The 13,878-nt window shown below is 26.5% G+C and overlaps 1 protein-coding gene across 1 annotated transcript; it reads left to right on the top strand.

The window, feature by feature from the left end:
* Positions 1–7,266: 7,266 nt before the first annotated feature.
* On the top strand, positions 7,267–13,823 carry LOC103831933 (mini zinc finger protein 1). The gene has a single exon (XM_033274761.1). The coding sequence runs from the start codon at positions 8,537–8,539 to the stop codon at positions 8,819–8,821; it is 285 nt and encodes a 94-aa protein (XP_033130652.1). The 5' UTR covers positions 7,267–8,536; the 3' UTR covers positions 8,822–13,823.
* The last annotated feature ends 55 nt before the right edge of the window (positions 13,824–13,878 follow it).

The raw sequence follows: 13,878 nt of genomic DNA, 5'->3' as shown, positions 1-13,878 counted from the left end.
CATCTATCAACAAACAATTCTTGTTATCCTAATTTCTAAATCAAACCCCAAATCCACACTATTATTCACCAAAATGAAAACTTTCCTAAAATAGAAATGAAGAATTATATTTTTTAAAATACAACTATTCATCAAAAAATCAAAAGAATACTCCATCTATCAACAAACAATTCTTGTTATCCTAATTTCTAAATCAAAACCCCAAATCCACACTATTATTCACCAAAATGAAAACTTTCCTAAAATAGAAATTTTGAGAATTATATTTTTTAAAATACAACTATTCATCAAAAAATCTAAAAGAATACTCCATCTATCAACAAACAATTCTTGTTATCCTAATTTCTAAATCAAAACCCCAAATCCACACTATTATTCACCAAAATGAAAACTTTCCTAAAATAGAAATTTTGAGAATTATATTTTTAAAAATACAACTATTCATCAAAAAATCTAAAAGAATTCTCCATCTATCAACAAACAATTTTTGTTATCCTAATTTCTAAATCAAAACCCCAAATCCACACTATTATTCACCAAAATGAAAACTTTCCTAAAATAGAAATTTTGAGAATTATATTTAAAAAATACAACTATTCATCAAAAAATCTAAAGAATACTCCATCATCAACAAAAAAATTCTTGTTATCCTAATTTCTAAATCAAAACCCCAAATCCACACTATTATTCACCAAAATGAAACTTTCCTAAAATAGAAATTTTGAGAATTATATTTAAAAAATACAACTATTCATCAAAAAACTAAAAGAATACTCCATCTATCAACAAACAATTCTTGTTATCCTAATTCTAAATCAAAACCCCAAATCCACACTATTATTCACCAAAATGAAAACTTTCCTAAATAGAAATTTTGAGAATTATATTAAAAAAATACAACTATTCATCACAAAAAACTAAAAGAATTCTCCATCTATCAACAAACAATTCTTGTTATCCTAATTTCTAAATCAAAACCCCAAATCCACATATTATTCACCAAAATGAAAACTTTCCTAAAATAGAAATTTTGAGAATTATATTTTTAAAAATACAACTATTTCATCAAAAAATCTAAAAGAATTCTCCATCTATCAACAAACAATCTTGTTATCCTAATTTCTAAATCAAAACCCCAAATCCACACTATTATTCACCAAAATGAAAACTTTCCTAAAATAGAAATTTTGAGAATTATATTTACAAAATACAACTATTCATCAAAAAATCTAAAGAATTCTCCATCTATCAACACACACATTCTTGTTATCCTAATTTCTAAATCAAAACCCCAAATCCACACTATTATTCACCAAAATGAAAACTTTCCTAAAATAGAAATTTGAGAAATTATATTTTAAAAATACAACTATTCATCAAAAAATCTAAAAGAATACTCCATCTATCAACAAAAAATTCTTGTTATCCTAATTTCTAAATCAAAACCCCAAATCCACACTATTATTCACCAAAATGAAAACTTTCCTAAAATAGAAATTTTGAGAATTATATTTTTTTAAAATACAACTATTCATCAAAAAATCTAAAAGAATTCTCCATCTATCAACAAACAATTCTTGTTATCCTAATTTCTAAATCAAAACCCCAAATCCACACTATTATTCACCAAAATGAAAACTTTCCTAAAATAGAAATTTTGAGAATTATATTTAAAAAATACAACTATTCATCAAAAAATCTAAAAGAATTCTCCATCTATCAACAAACAATTCTTGTTATCCTAATTTCTAAATCAAAACCCCAAATCCACACTATTATTCACCAAAATGAAAACTTTCCTAAAATAGAAATTTTGAGAATTATATTTTTTAAAATACAACTATTCATCAAAAAATCTAAAAAAATTCTCCATCTATCAACAAACAATTCTTGTTATCCTAATTTCTAAATCAAAACCCCAAATCCACACTATTATTCACCAAAATGAAAACTTTCCGAAAATAGAAATTTTGAGAATTGTATTTAAAAAATACAAATCTCATCAAAAAATCTAAAAGAATTCTCCATATATCAACAAACAATTCTTGTTATCCTAATTTCTAAATCAAAACCCCAAATCCACACTATTATTCACCAAAATGAAAACTTTCCTAAAATAGAAATTTTAAGAATTATATTTAAAAAATACAACTATTCATCAAAAAATCTAAAAGAATACTCCATCTATCAACAAACAATTCTTGTTATCCTAATTTCTAAATCAAAACCCCAAATCCACACTATTATTCACCAAAATGAAAACTTTCCTAAAATAGAAATTTTGAGAATTATATTTAAAAAATACAACTATTCATCAAAAAATCTAAAAGAATTCTCCATCTATCAACAAACAATTCTTGTTATCCTAATTTCTAAATCAAAACCCCAAATCCACACTATTATTCACCAAAATGAAAACTTTCCTAAAATAGAAAATTTGAGAATTATATTTTTAAAAATACAACTATTCATCAAAAAATTCAAAAGAATACTCCATCTATCAACAAACAATTCTTGTTATCCTAATTTCTAAATCAAAACCCCAAATCCACACTATTATTCACCAAAATGAAAACTTTCCTAAAATAGAAATTTTGAGAATTATATTTAAAAAATACAAATATTCATCAAAAAATCTAAAAGAATACTCCATCTATCAACAAACAATTCTTGTTATCCTAATTTCTAAATCAAAACACCAAATCCACACTATTATTCACCAAAATGAAAACTTTCCTAAAATATAAATTTTGAGAATTATATTTTTTTTTAAAATACAACTATTCATCAAAAAATCTAAAAGAATTCCCCATCTATCAACAAACAATTCTTGATATCCTAATTTCTAAATCAAAACCCCAAATCCACACTATTATTCACCAATATGAAAACTTTCCTAAAATAGAAATTTTGAGAATTATATTTAAAAAATAAAAATATTCATCAAAAAATCTAAAAGAATACTCCATCTATCAACAAATAATTCTTGTTATCCTAATTTCTAAATCAATACCCCAAATCCACATTATTATTCACCAAAATGAAAACTTTCCTAAAATGGAAATTTTGAGAATTATATTTAAAAAATACAAATATTCATCACAAAAACTAAAAGAACACTCCATCTATCAACAAACAATTCTTGTTATCCTAATTTCTAAATCAAAACCCCAAATCCACACTATTATTCACCAAAATGAAAACTTTCCTAAAATAGAAATTTTAAGAATTATATTTTTTAAATACAACTATGCATCAAAAAATCTAAAAGAATACTCCATCTATCAACAAAAAAATTCTTGTTATCCTAAATTCTAAATCAAAACCCCAAATCCACACTATTATTCACCAAAATGAAAACTTTCCTAAAATAGAAATTTTAAGAATTATATTTTTTAAATACAACTATGCATCAAAAAATCTAAAATAATACTCCATCTATCAACAAAAAATTCTTGTTATCCTAAATTCTAAATCAAAACCCCAAATCCACACTATTATTCACCAAAATGAAAACATTCCTAAAATAGAAATTTTGAGAATTATATTTTTTAAAATACAACTATTCATCAAAAAATCCAAAAGAATTCTCCAACTATCAACAAACAATTCTTGTTATCCTAATTTCTAAATCAAAACCCCTAATCCACACTATTATTCACCAAAATGAAAACTCTCCTAAAATAGAAATTTTGAGAATTATATTTAAAAAATACAAATATTCATCAAAAAATCTAAAAGAATTCTCCATCTATCAACAAACAATTCTTGTTATCCTAATTTCTAAATCAAAACCCCAAATCCACACTATTATTCACTAAAATGAATATTTTCCTAAAATAGAACTTTTAAGAATTATATTTCAAAAAAACAACTTTTCATCAAAAAATCTAATAGAATACTCCATCTATCAACAAAAAATTCTTGTTATCCTAAACTCTAAATCAAATCCCCAAATCCACACTATTATTCACCAAAATGAAAACTTTCCTAAAATAGAAATTTTGAGAATTATATTTAAAAAATACAAATATTCATCAAAAAATCTAAAAGAATACTCCATCTATCAACAAACAATTCTTGTTATCCTAATTTCTAAATCAAAACCCCAAATCCACACTATTATTCACCAAAATGAAAACTTTCCTAAAATATAAGTTTTGAGAATTATATTTAAAAAATACAAATATTCATCAAAAAATCTAAAAGAATACTCCATCTATCAACAAACAATTCTTGTTATCCTAATTTCTAAATCAAAACCCCAAATCCACACTATTATTTACCAAAATGAAAACTTTCCTAAAATAGAAATTTTGAGAATTATATTTTTAAAAATACAACTATTCATCAAAAAATCTAATAGAATACTCCATCTATCAACAAAAAATTCTTGTTATCCTAAATTCTAAATCAAATCCCCAAATCCACACTATTATTCACCAAAATGAAAACTTTCCTAAAATAGAAATTTTGAGAATTATATTTAAAAAATACAAATATTCATCAAAAAATCTAAAAGAATACTCCATCTATCAACAAACAATTCTTGTTATCCTAAATCAAAACCCTAAATCCACACTATTATTCACCAAAATGAAAACTTTCCTAAAATAGAAATTTTGAGAATTATATTTTTAAAAATACAACTATTCATCAAAAAATCTAATAGAATTCTCCATCTATCAACAAACAATTCTTGTTATCCTAATTTCTAAATCAAAACCCCAAATCCACACTATTATTAACCAAAATGAAAACTTTCCTAAAATAGAAATTTTATGAATTATATTTTTAAAACACAACTATTCATCAAAAAATCTAAAAGAATACTCCATCTATCAACAAAAAATTCTTGTTATCCTAAATTCTAAATCAAAACCCCAAATCCACACTATTATTCACCAAAATGAAAACTTTCCTAATATAGAAATTTTAAGAATTATATTTTTTAAAATACAACTATTCATCAAAAAATCTAAAAGAATTCTCCATCTATCAACAAACAATTCTTGTTATCCTAATTTCTAAATCAAAACCCCAAATCCACACTATTATTCACCAAAATGAAAACTTTCCTAAAATAGAAATTTTGAGAATTATTTTTAAAAAATACAAATATTCATCAAACAATCTAAAAGAATTCTCCATTTATCAACAAACAATTCTTGTTATCCTAATTTCTAAATCAAAACTCCAAATCCACACTATTATTCACTAAAATGAAAACTTTCCTAAAATAGAACTTTTAAGAATTATATTTAAAAAATACAACTATTCATCAAAAAATCTAAAAGAATACTCCATCTATCAACAAAAAATTCTTGTTATCCTAAATTCAAAATCAAATCCCCAAATCCACACTATTATTCACCAAAATGAAAACTTTCCTAAAATAGAAATTTTGAGAATTATATTTAAAAAATACAAATATTCATCAAAAAATCTAAAAGAATTCTCCATCTATCAACAAACAATTCTTGTTATCCTAATTTCTAAATCAAAACCCCAAATCCACACTATTATTCACCAATATGAAAACTTTCCTAAAATAGAAATTTTGAGAATTATATTTTTTAAAATACAACTATTCATCAAAAAATCTAAAAGAATTCTCCATCTATCAACAAAAAATTTTTGTTATCCTAATTTCTAAATCAAAACCCCAAATCCACACTATTATTCACCAAAATGAAAACTTTCCTAAAATAGAAATTTTGAGAATTATATTTAAAAAATACAAATATTCATCAAAAAATCTAAAAGAATTCTCCATCTATCAACAAACAATTCTTGTTATCCTAATTTCTAAATCAAAACTCCAAATCCACACTATTATTCACTAAAATGAAAACTTTCCTAAAATAGAACTTTTAAGAATTATATGTAAAAAATACAACTATTCATCAAAAAATCTAAAAGAATACTCCATCTATCAACAAAAAATTCTTGTTATCCTAAATTCAAAATCAAATCCCCAAATCCCCACTATTATTCACCAAAATGAAAACTTTCCTAAAATAGAAATTTTGAAAATTATATTTAAAAAATACAAATATTCATCAAAAAATCTAAAAGAATTCTCCATCTATCAACAAACAATTCTTGTTATCATAATTTCTAAATCAAAACCCCAAATCCACACTATTATTCACCAATATGAAAACTTTCCTAAAATAGAAATTTTGAGAATTATATTTTTTTTTTAAATACAACTATTCATCAAAAAATCTAAAAGAATTCTCCATCTATCAACAAACAATTCTTATTATCCTAATTTCTAAATCAAAACCCCAAATCCACACTATTATTCACCAAAATGAAAACTTTCCTAAAATAGAAATTTTATAAATTATATTTTTAAAATACAACTATTCATCAAAAAATCTAAAAGAATACTCCATCTATCAAGAAACTACGATAACAAGAATATTTGGTGATAAATGAGTATTCTTATAAAAAACATTTTATCAATAGGTTGGGAAAGTAGCCGCATTTTGTTTATTTACTCAAATAATTTAATCACTATATTCTATTATATATTCATTAAATTGTGTCAAAAAAAATCATTAAATTATATGTGTAATGTACTGATCTCTACTTTAAAACAAGGCTGGCTACTAAGTTTGTGATTTATATTCCACCAAAGTGTTGTTTTTTATAAGATAAAATATATATTCCACCAAGGTTTTTCTGTGGAGCGTAAGAATAAACACCAGATGTTATTAATTTGATATCAAGATAGACTTTTTATTAGTCTCTGAAGTTTATCCGTGTGTTACTTAACCCGTATTTGTTTTTTTTATTATTACGAGAAACCTGAGTTTTCAGTTTTTAATATCTTCCAATACTCAAAATCATGTTTTGAAAACTTCAGTTTGAAAGTAACATTTTGTATCAAAAGAAGTTTGAATGTGATACACAAAGAAACTAAGGTGATGATTGTTTCCATTAGTTTTTGGTTTTAATTTTTGGTTTTTAGATTTTGGTTTTAGATTTTGGTTTTTGGTTTTTAACTTTTAGATTTTGGTTTTTAGTTTTCGGCTTTTGGTTTTGGTTTTTAGTTTTTGGTTTTTAGATTTTGGTTTTGCTGTATTCTTAGTTTTTTTTTTAATAAAATAAGCAACACATTGTCTTAAAATAATATTTTTTAAAATTACCATCAAAATTAATCAAAATACAATGGCTGTTATTTAAAATAAAAACATTACCATGTTTTAAATTATTTTATTTTTAAGTGTTATACTTAAATACTAATAAAATATCTATAAATTAAAAAAATTAAAAAAATTTGAAATTTTGAAACTATTTATAAATTTTGTTACATCAAATATTTTTCCTTTTTTAGAACTTGAATGGCTATTTTTCAAATTAATATAATATATTGTATTAATAAAATATTTTAAATTTTATAATTTTTATTTGTTGTTTAGTATGTATAATAAAATTATTCAATACTTTATTTATAGATATTAATAATTAATTGGTTACATCTAATACTGAAATTATCTATATTTATTTACATTTATGAAACACATAAATTATTTTACATTAATTTTAAATGATAAAAAAATTGTATGAGAATTTTATCTTTATGAAAATATTATTTACTTAGTTATTAATTAATTAAAATATGGTATTTTATACAAAATAAACAAAATTTGTTTTTACATTGAAAACCCACAAAAGTTAGTTTTCGGATTCTTGGGTATTTTGGTTAATATTACACAAATATATAAAAATATTTACTATATCTCTCTGATAGCACACTGAAATTTCATATTATATTCAATACATATGCATATATCACAATTTTTTATAATTTTGTGATTTATAAATTTTGAACTACATATATTTAACATATAAACATTTGGAAACAAAAAAAAAATTATTTTGATCAATTTTAAAATTTACACCAAAATAGTTTCAGTTTGATATTTCAGATATATAAATATTTTTTTCTAAATTATATTAAAATCACTGATTTTTTTAGTTTGTAAAATATAAATATATTATATGTATCCCGCAATATTCATTTACATGTCACCATTCATATTATGCTTTGAACCGCTTATTTTAGACGAAGCGCAGTTGTTCCACATCATTATCATACGTTTCTCTTGTATAAACCACAGTTAAACCGTATCTAATCCACTTGTCCCGCATCGTTCAGTATGCTGTTACTGGAAGTCTAATTCCTAGTGGTCGACATAAATTATATATTCATATACACACAGTACCGTATATATCAAACCTTATTAGGGTATAAATAAATGTTTAATTACAAAAATAACGTATAGCCGTATAGGGAAGAAAAAAACAGTAGCCCAAGTTTTAAGCTACTTTGTCGACACTGTAGGTCCTCTAGGGTTAGGTAATAAACAAGCCTAACTAATCTATAAAGGGGGCAAGTACACATCTCTAGGCTCTAGTCTTCACTTCGTTTTCATAAAGAGTCTTTTGTATGACCAAAGAGCCATTTTCATTTTCAAGGATCATAATAATCGATAAAAACTAGGGTTTCACACAGATCGTGATGAAGAGACAGATGGTAATTAAACAAAAATCAAGAAAATCTAACACGTCATCTTGTACAACTACTTCATCGGCGATCAGTAACATCCGTTACGTGGAGTGTCAAAAGAATCACGCTGCTAACATCGGAGGCTACGCCATCGACGGTTGCCGTGAGTTTATGGCCTCTGGCAATGAAGGAACCGTTGAAGCTTTGAGATGCGCCGCTTGTGGTTGTCATCGGAATTTTCACCGGAAGGAAGTCAATACGGAGGTTGTCTGTGAGTACTCTCCACCTAACGCTTGATTTTTCGAGGATTTGTTTCTCTGTATTTGGATTTATCGATTGATTTTCAAAGGAGAAGTGATATATATATATTTGTATATGACTATTGATGTGTATTGCATATTAAAAATATTGTATATAAATGGTTCTGTTTGTGATATTTAAAGTAATATGGGATCGAAAGTAGAGTTGTTTTTGATTTGGAGAATGATATTTGATTTTATTTTGTTCGTTCATCGAGCTTGTATGATCACAATTCAGTATATCACAGGTAAGAAGCATATGATCAGAATATCACACGAGATATGGAATAATTTGTGAAGGGACGGGACTTAGTTTTATCAGTCTAAAAATCAAATACAAGTTCCAATACATATGTGTAGCCTTCTGATCTCTTCTTTTTCTTTGAATATTGAACCTATGATTGAAGCTTAAATGTGTGACTAAAAAGATTGTAGAAATGTGTATATAGTTTTTATTTTGACAAGGAAAATGTATAACATGCATTAGATATTTACATTCGACGACAAAAAGGAAAATATGAGACGTTTCTATTTAATTAAGTTTCAGAGAGAAGTTTAGAAGAAAAAAATGACAAGTTTCAAAGAATGTTAAAAAGTCATCTTACATGTAATAATTTTACAAAAAAAAAATATTGTTGTACTTTTAGCATTCATTCTGGAGTCATACTATATGTAATCACGACCTATAACATAAATGACTAAATGAGTTGGAAATATGAGAAAGTTGATGATAGTAGCCGGAGGAATAAGCCATTTAACTCGAAAGTAGTTGAATGACTTGAATCTATTCCATTTTTGTTGGCTTCTTGAATTTAATTACATTTATGATATAATCATATAATACGTGTGTTTGAAAGCGTGAAGTTTCTTTGTAGAATAATGTACGCAACTTTTTAATATCACACACGGTCCACATATCTAATCATGTATTCTACCGTCTAGGTTAATGGGTTTTGTTTATTTAGTAAACTCTATAGAATCAAAAGAAGAGGCAGAAACAACTACAACAAAATATTAATGTAAATCTATGGCCATGGAAAAAAGATTTGGTTTGTGATTAAAATATTATGTAATGGCTGCTTTTCCATTATTTAGCCACTCGAATTTGTTGGAAAAGACCACTGTAGTTTAATATGTATATTATCTGAAACGGAAAGAGCTTTATTTTTTTAATATTCGAACTCTTAAAACTAGAGCCTATCGTGAATCTCTGAACTGTATACAGTTTTTTTTTAAATATATTGCAATTCAACTGATAAACACATATCATATAAATAAAGAGTAATTTGGATTACTGGAGTATATACTGGCATTATGTTACACGTATGTATTATATACGAAAGGTTTGTGTATTATGGTTATGGATATCTCAACAAAGTAAGTACTTGACTCGTCTAGGTAATGTGTACTTCAGTAGCATATATGAAAGAATGACTATTAATCAAATAAAAGCTTAAGTAAATTAATTTGCCAAATGTCTTCTCTTTCTACTTTAACAGGGAGCTTGAAGTGTATGAAACTAAGACTAGAGAAAATAAACATTAGAAATTAAAGCTCTGGAGTGTGTCAAAGTATCGGAACATCTTTTCAATTAGGTGGCATGCAATTGTCATGGAGAGCTAAGCTGTGACTGGTGAAGGCCCATTATTGGCCGAATCAATCCGTCACTCAAAAACCAATATTAAAGCTAGTCAAAGTTGTTTTATTTGGGGTGAACAATAGGCATTAATGGTTGATGATTGGCTCTTTCGTAAATGTGCAACGGTTAGAAGACCCACTCACTAATTACTATGATTATCTTTAAGGACTTTCTTTTTCTTTGTGTTGGTTGTTTGTTTTTGTTACTGATGGACTGATGTGGAGATCTCTAGTGCCCATTCAAAAGCTATTAGGTCGTTGATGACTTTTCTTTATTTTTTTTGTTCATTAAAATAAGGGGTATCACTCAAGTTCTAACGTAACTCAGCTTCAGTGACCAAGTTCTAACGTTAACTTAGGTACAAAACTTATAAGGGGGTGTTAGTGGGGATGAGATTTATAATGAATCTTAGAATTTCTAAGTCTAGTGTTATTGGTTTATAGATTCTCATATTCTCATTGAAATCTATTGTTATTGGTTTGATGATTCTATAACTCTATACAAAATCATTTGTTATTCAAAAAGTTTAGATTTTAATGATTCTACAAATCTATTAAAGTAAGTGTTATTGGGAGTTGAATTCTTATCATTTTAACTCACAAATTAAGATTTTGAGAATACTACATGTTTACCTTGAATTCTTAGAATCATTACATTACTTTATTTTCATAGATTTTCACAATATACAAAATTCTCTACATCTCTTTCCAAATTTAACAAATCTCTCAACTTTTAAAATCAACAAACTCTATAGAAATCTAAGTCCCACTAACACCCCCTAAAACAAAAGGTGGTCATGCTGAATGAAATTAAAGATATATTGTGGAATGACAATGCAATTATTTTTTAAAAGAAAAAAAAACAATCCCTATTGAAGAATAAACAAAAGGCGCCAAAAAAGACAAAACCAGTGGACCAAGACAACGAAAAGAAACCTTTGGCTTATATAACAATGGAGAGATGTGTGCTGCCAAAATGATTGAAGTGAAGACTAACCATTGCTCTCGTTTCTTGAATCTCATGGAAGAAAATAAAAGGTGGTAAATCTAAATATGAGGGTTATGTCGATGGGGGGTGATTGTGTTGTATGCGGCGTATATTTATAGGATTAGACTGAGAAGCTTCTGAAACGGCTAGAGAGGGCGCGCTACCGATGTAAGTTTCATTGTAGTAATTAGAATTAAATTTCTATATCTGGATTGATCATCTTTGCTGACTGAAACGGTCAACGTAATGGCGGATGGTTGACCTTCTGTAACACATTATTAGGGCTTCTTTGTGAGGCGACTTGGAGGAGGAAAAAGAAAGGAAGGATTGACAGTTGAGTGTTGCAGAGATTTTGACTTCATCAAATTGGTGTTTATATGGACCTATTTAGGTTTTGACAACAATTTGCATTTTGTAAGCCCTTTTGTTAAAACAAATAGAATATTGATGTGTACATCCTTTGGGGTTTAGCATATTGGGCAATGAAAGGCAGAGTAAATCAATAAGCCCATTTCTCAATATATAAAACTCGACACTGAAAACCCAAACGCAAATTTTTTTTTTCTGTGGGACCCACACATGCGGAGGTGAAGAAAGGAAAATCTTTCATTTCCCTTTTATATATATGATTCTTGATGCTTACTAAATAGAGGCCCATACGTTTAAATGTGTTTTAGTAACTGGGAGTATTTTATTGTTGACAAAGTCAATGACGTTGATTTTGTGTTTCGTAATATAACCAACACGTTAGATACGGACTACAATATAACCTCTTTAAATTAATGCTCTATAAATTAATATATACTAAATTTTTTTATAAAATAATATAATTTTATAGTTTCAAATTGAGTTTTTGATTCAATTAGTATATCAATAAATTAATATATCTATAAATTAATAAAAAAAATTATATTTTTGATGTAGTCTCAACATTATTAATTTATAGAGGTTTCACTGTATAACTATTTATCAGTGATTATGATTTATGACTTTTGCTGATCAATTCAATTTGATATTGAGACATGTTTTGTTCTATCAATTTCAGAAGTCTACATGAATATAAAAGGTCCCGTTATTTATCGGAACAACTTCTACAAAACTAAAATCTCGAAATTGTGATATTGAAAAGGTTTTTTTTTTTTTTTTTGTCAAGAGGGTACTTCATTGAGATGTCTAAGTCATGCGACTTAGAACAATAAACGAAACAGAGTATGTGACAAATGAAAAAAAACCAACAGAAACAACAGAAACATCAGAAGATGCTATAAAAGAGATAAATAAACCATCCTGGCCGAGATCAAAAGATCGAAGGGGAGGAACCCCTCATTATGAACCCCTCATTATGATATTGACAAGGTTTATTAGAGGTTAGTTATAAGATAGCTAAAGATTATTAAGTTCTACGTTCACTATATTCTATTATAGTAAGACAAAAAAGTTTCATGCTCTACTTATTAGTGATGGGCGTAACAGTTCAAGAGTGGAAAATTGTCCATACACGTATATATTGTCCAAACACTATATGTGGAATATACTAATAGCTTCTCTCGAAATGTGGATGAGAAACGATTCAGTGGAAATAATCTAAATCCAACATTTCAGATATACCACATCAATATGTATCACTTGTACAATCTACACAGATAGAAAACTGTTTATGTGATAAATCATATGATGGGGTTTCACCATGGACTCTGGTACCGTATTAACGATGAACCTAATTTTACACTAAAAAACTAGCTCAAGAAAAAAGGATTGTCCATACACATATATATTGCCCAAAGACCTATATCCCACACGATGTGGACGTAGGCAAGGTGATCCACACCAGACTGAAGTCCGTTTACAGAGCTACATCGATAGGATTGTGAGGAACATGATCACAGTTACACAAAAACTAGCAAGAAAGGGGTATGAAGAAGCCATGAGAAGATGGTTTGACAGACGATGACATTGTTGATATTGATGTCATTTTGAGCTTAAGTTTTTTACCATATTCAATCCTTAAAAAAGCTGATAGACATCAACACAATGATGCATTTTTTGTAAAGAAAATTTTTTTGTTGTAAATAAATTTCACATTCATTCAAAAAAAATGTATATGAGACTCATGCTTAATTACATTAAATGTTGATTGGTACATATTGTAGATTTGTAGGTAGTCTAATCTCTTTTCAAGATTATATTATTAGACTCATGTTTAAATTACATTAAATGATGACTGGTCCATATTGTAGGTAAAATGATTTTAAAAATCTACAATCTCATTGTCATTAATGCACGTAGTCTAAAGTATGATGAAGACTATTAAAATCTTTGTTTTCTCACTAAATAACACACCGATAAAGTAATAGCCGTTTGCCGAAAAAAAAAATAATAACACACCGATGAAGTTAAAAAAAAACACAATTCTCATTTCTCACATTTGT

This window comes from Brassica rapa, chromosome A07, assembly GCF_000309985.2.
Source record: "Brassica rapa cultivar Chiifu-401-42 chromosome A07, CAAS_Brap_v3.01, whole genome shotgun sequence".
Classification (NCBI taxonomy): Eukaryota; Viridiplantae; Streptophyta; class Magnoliopsida; order Brassicales; family Brassicaceae; genus Brassica; species Brassica rapa.
Note: the sequence above shows the minus strand (reverse complement) of the source record. Positions and strands in the feature narration are given on the sequence as shown.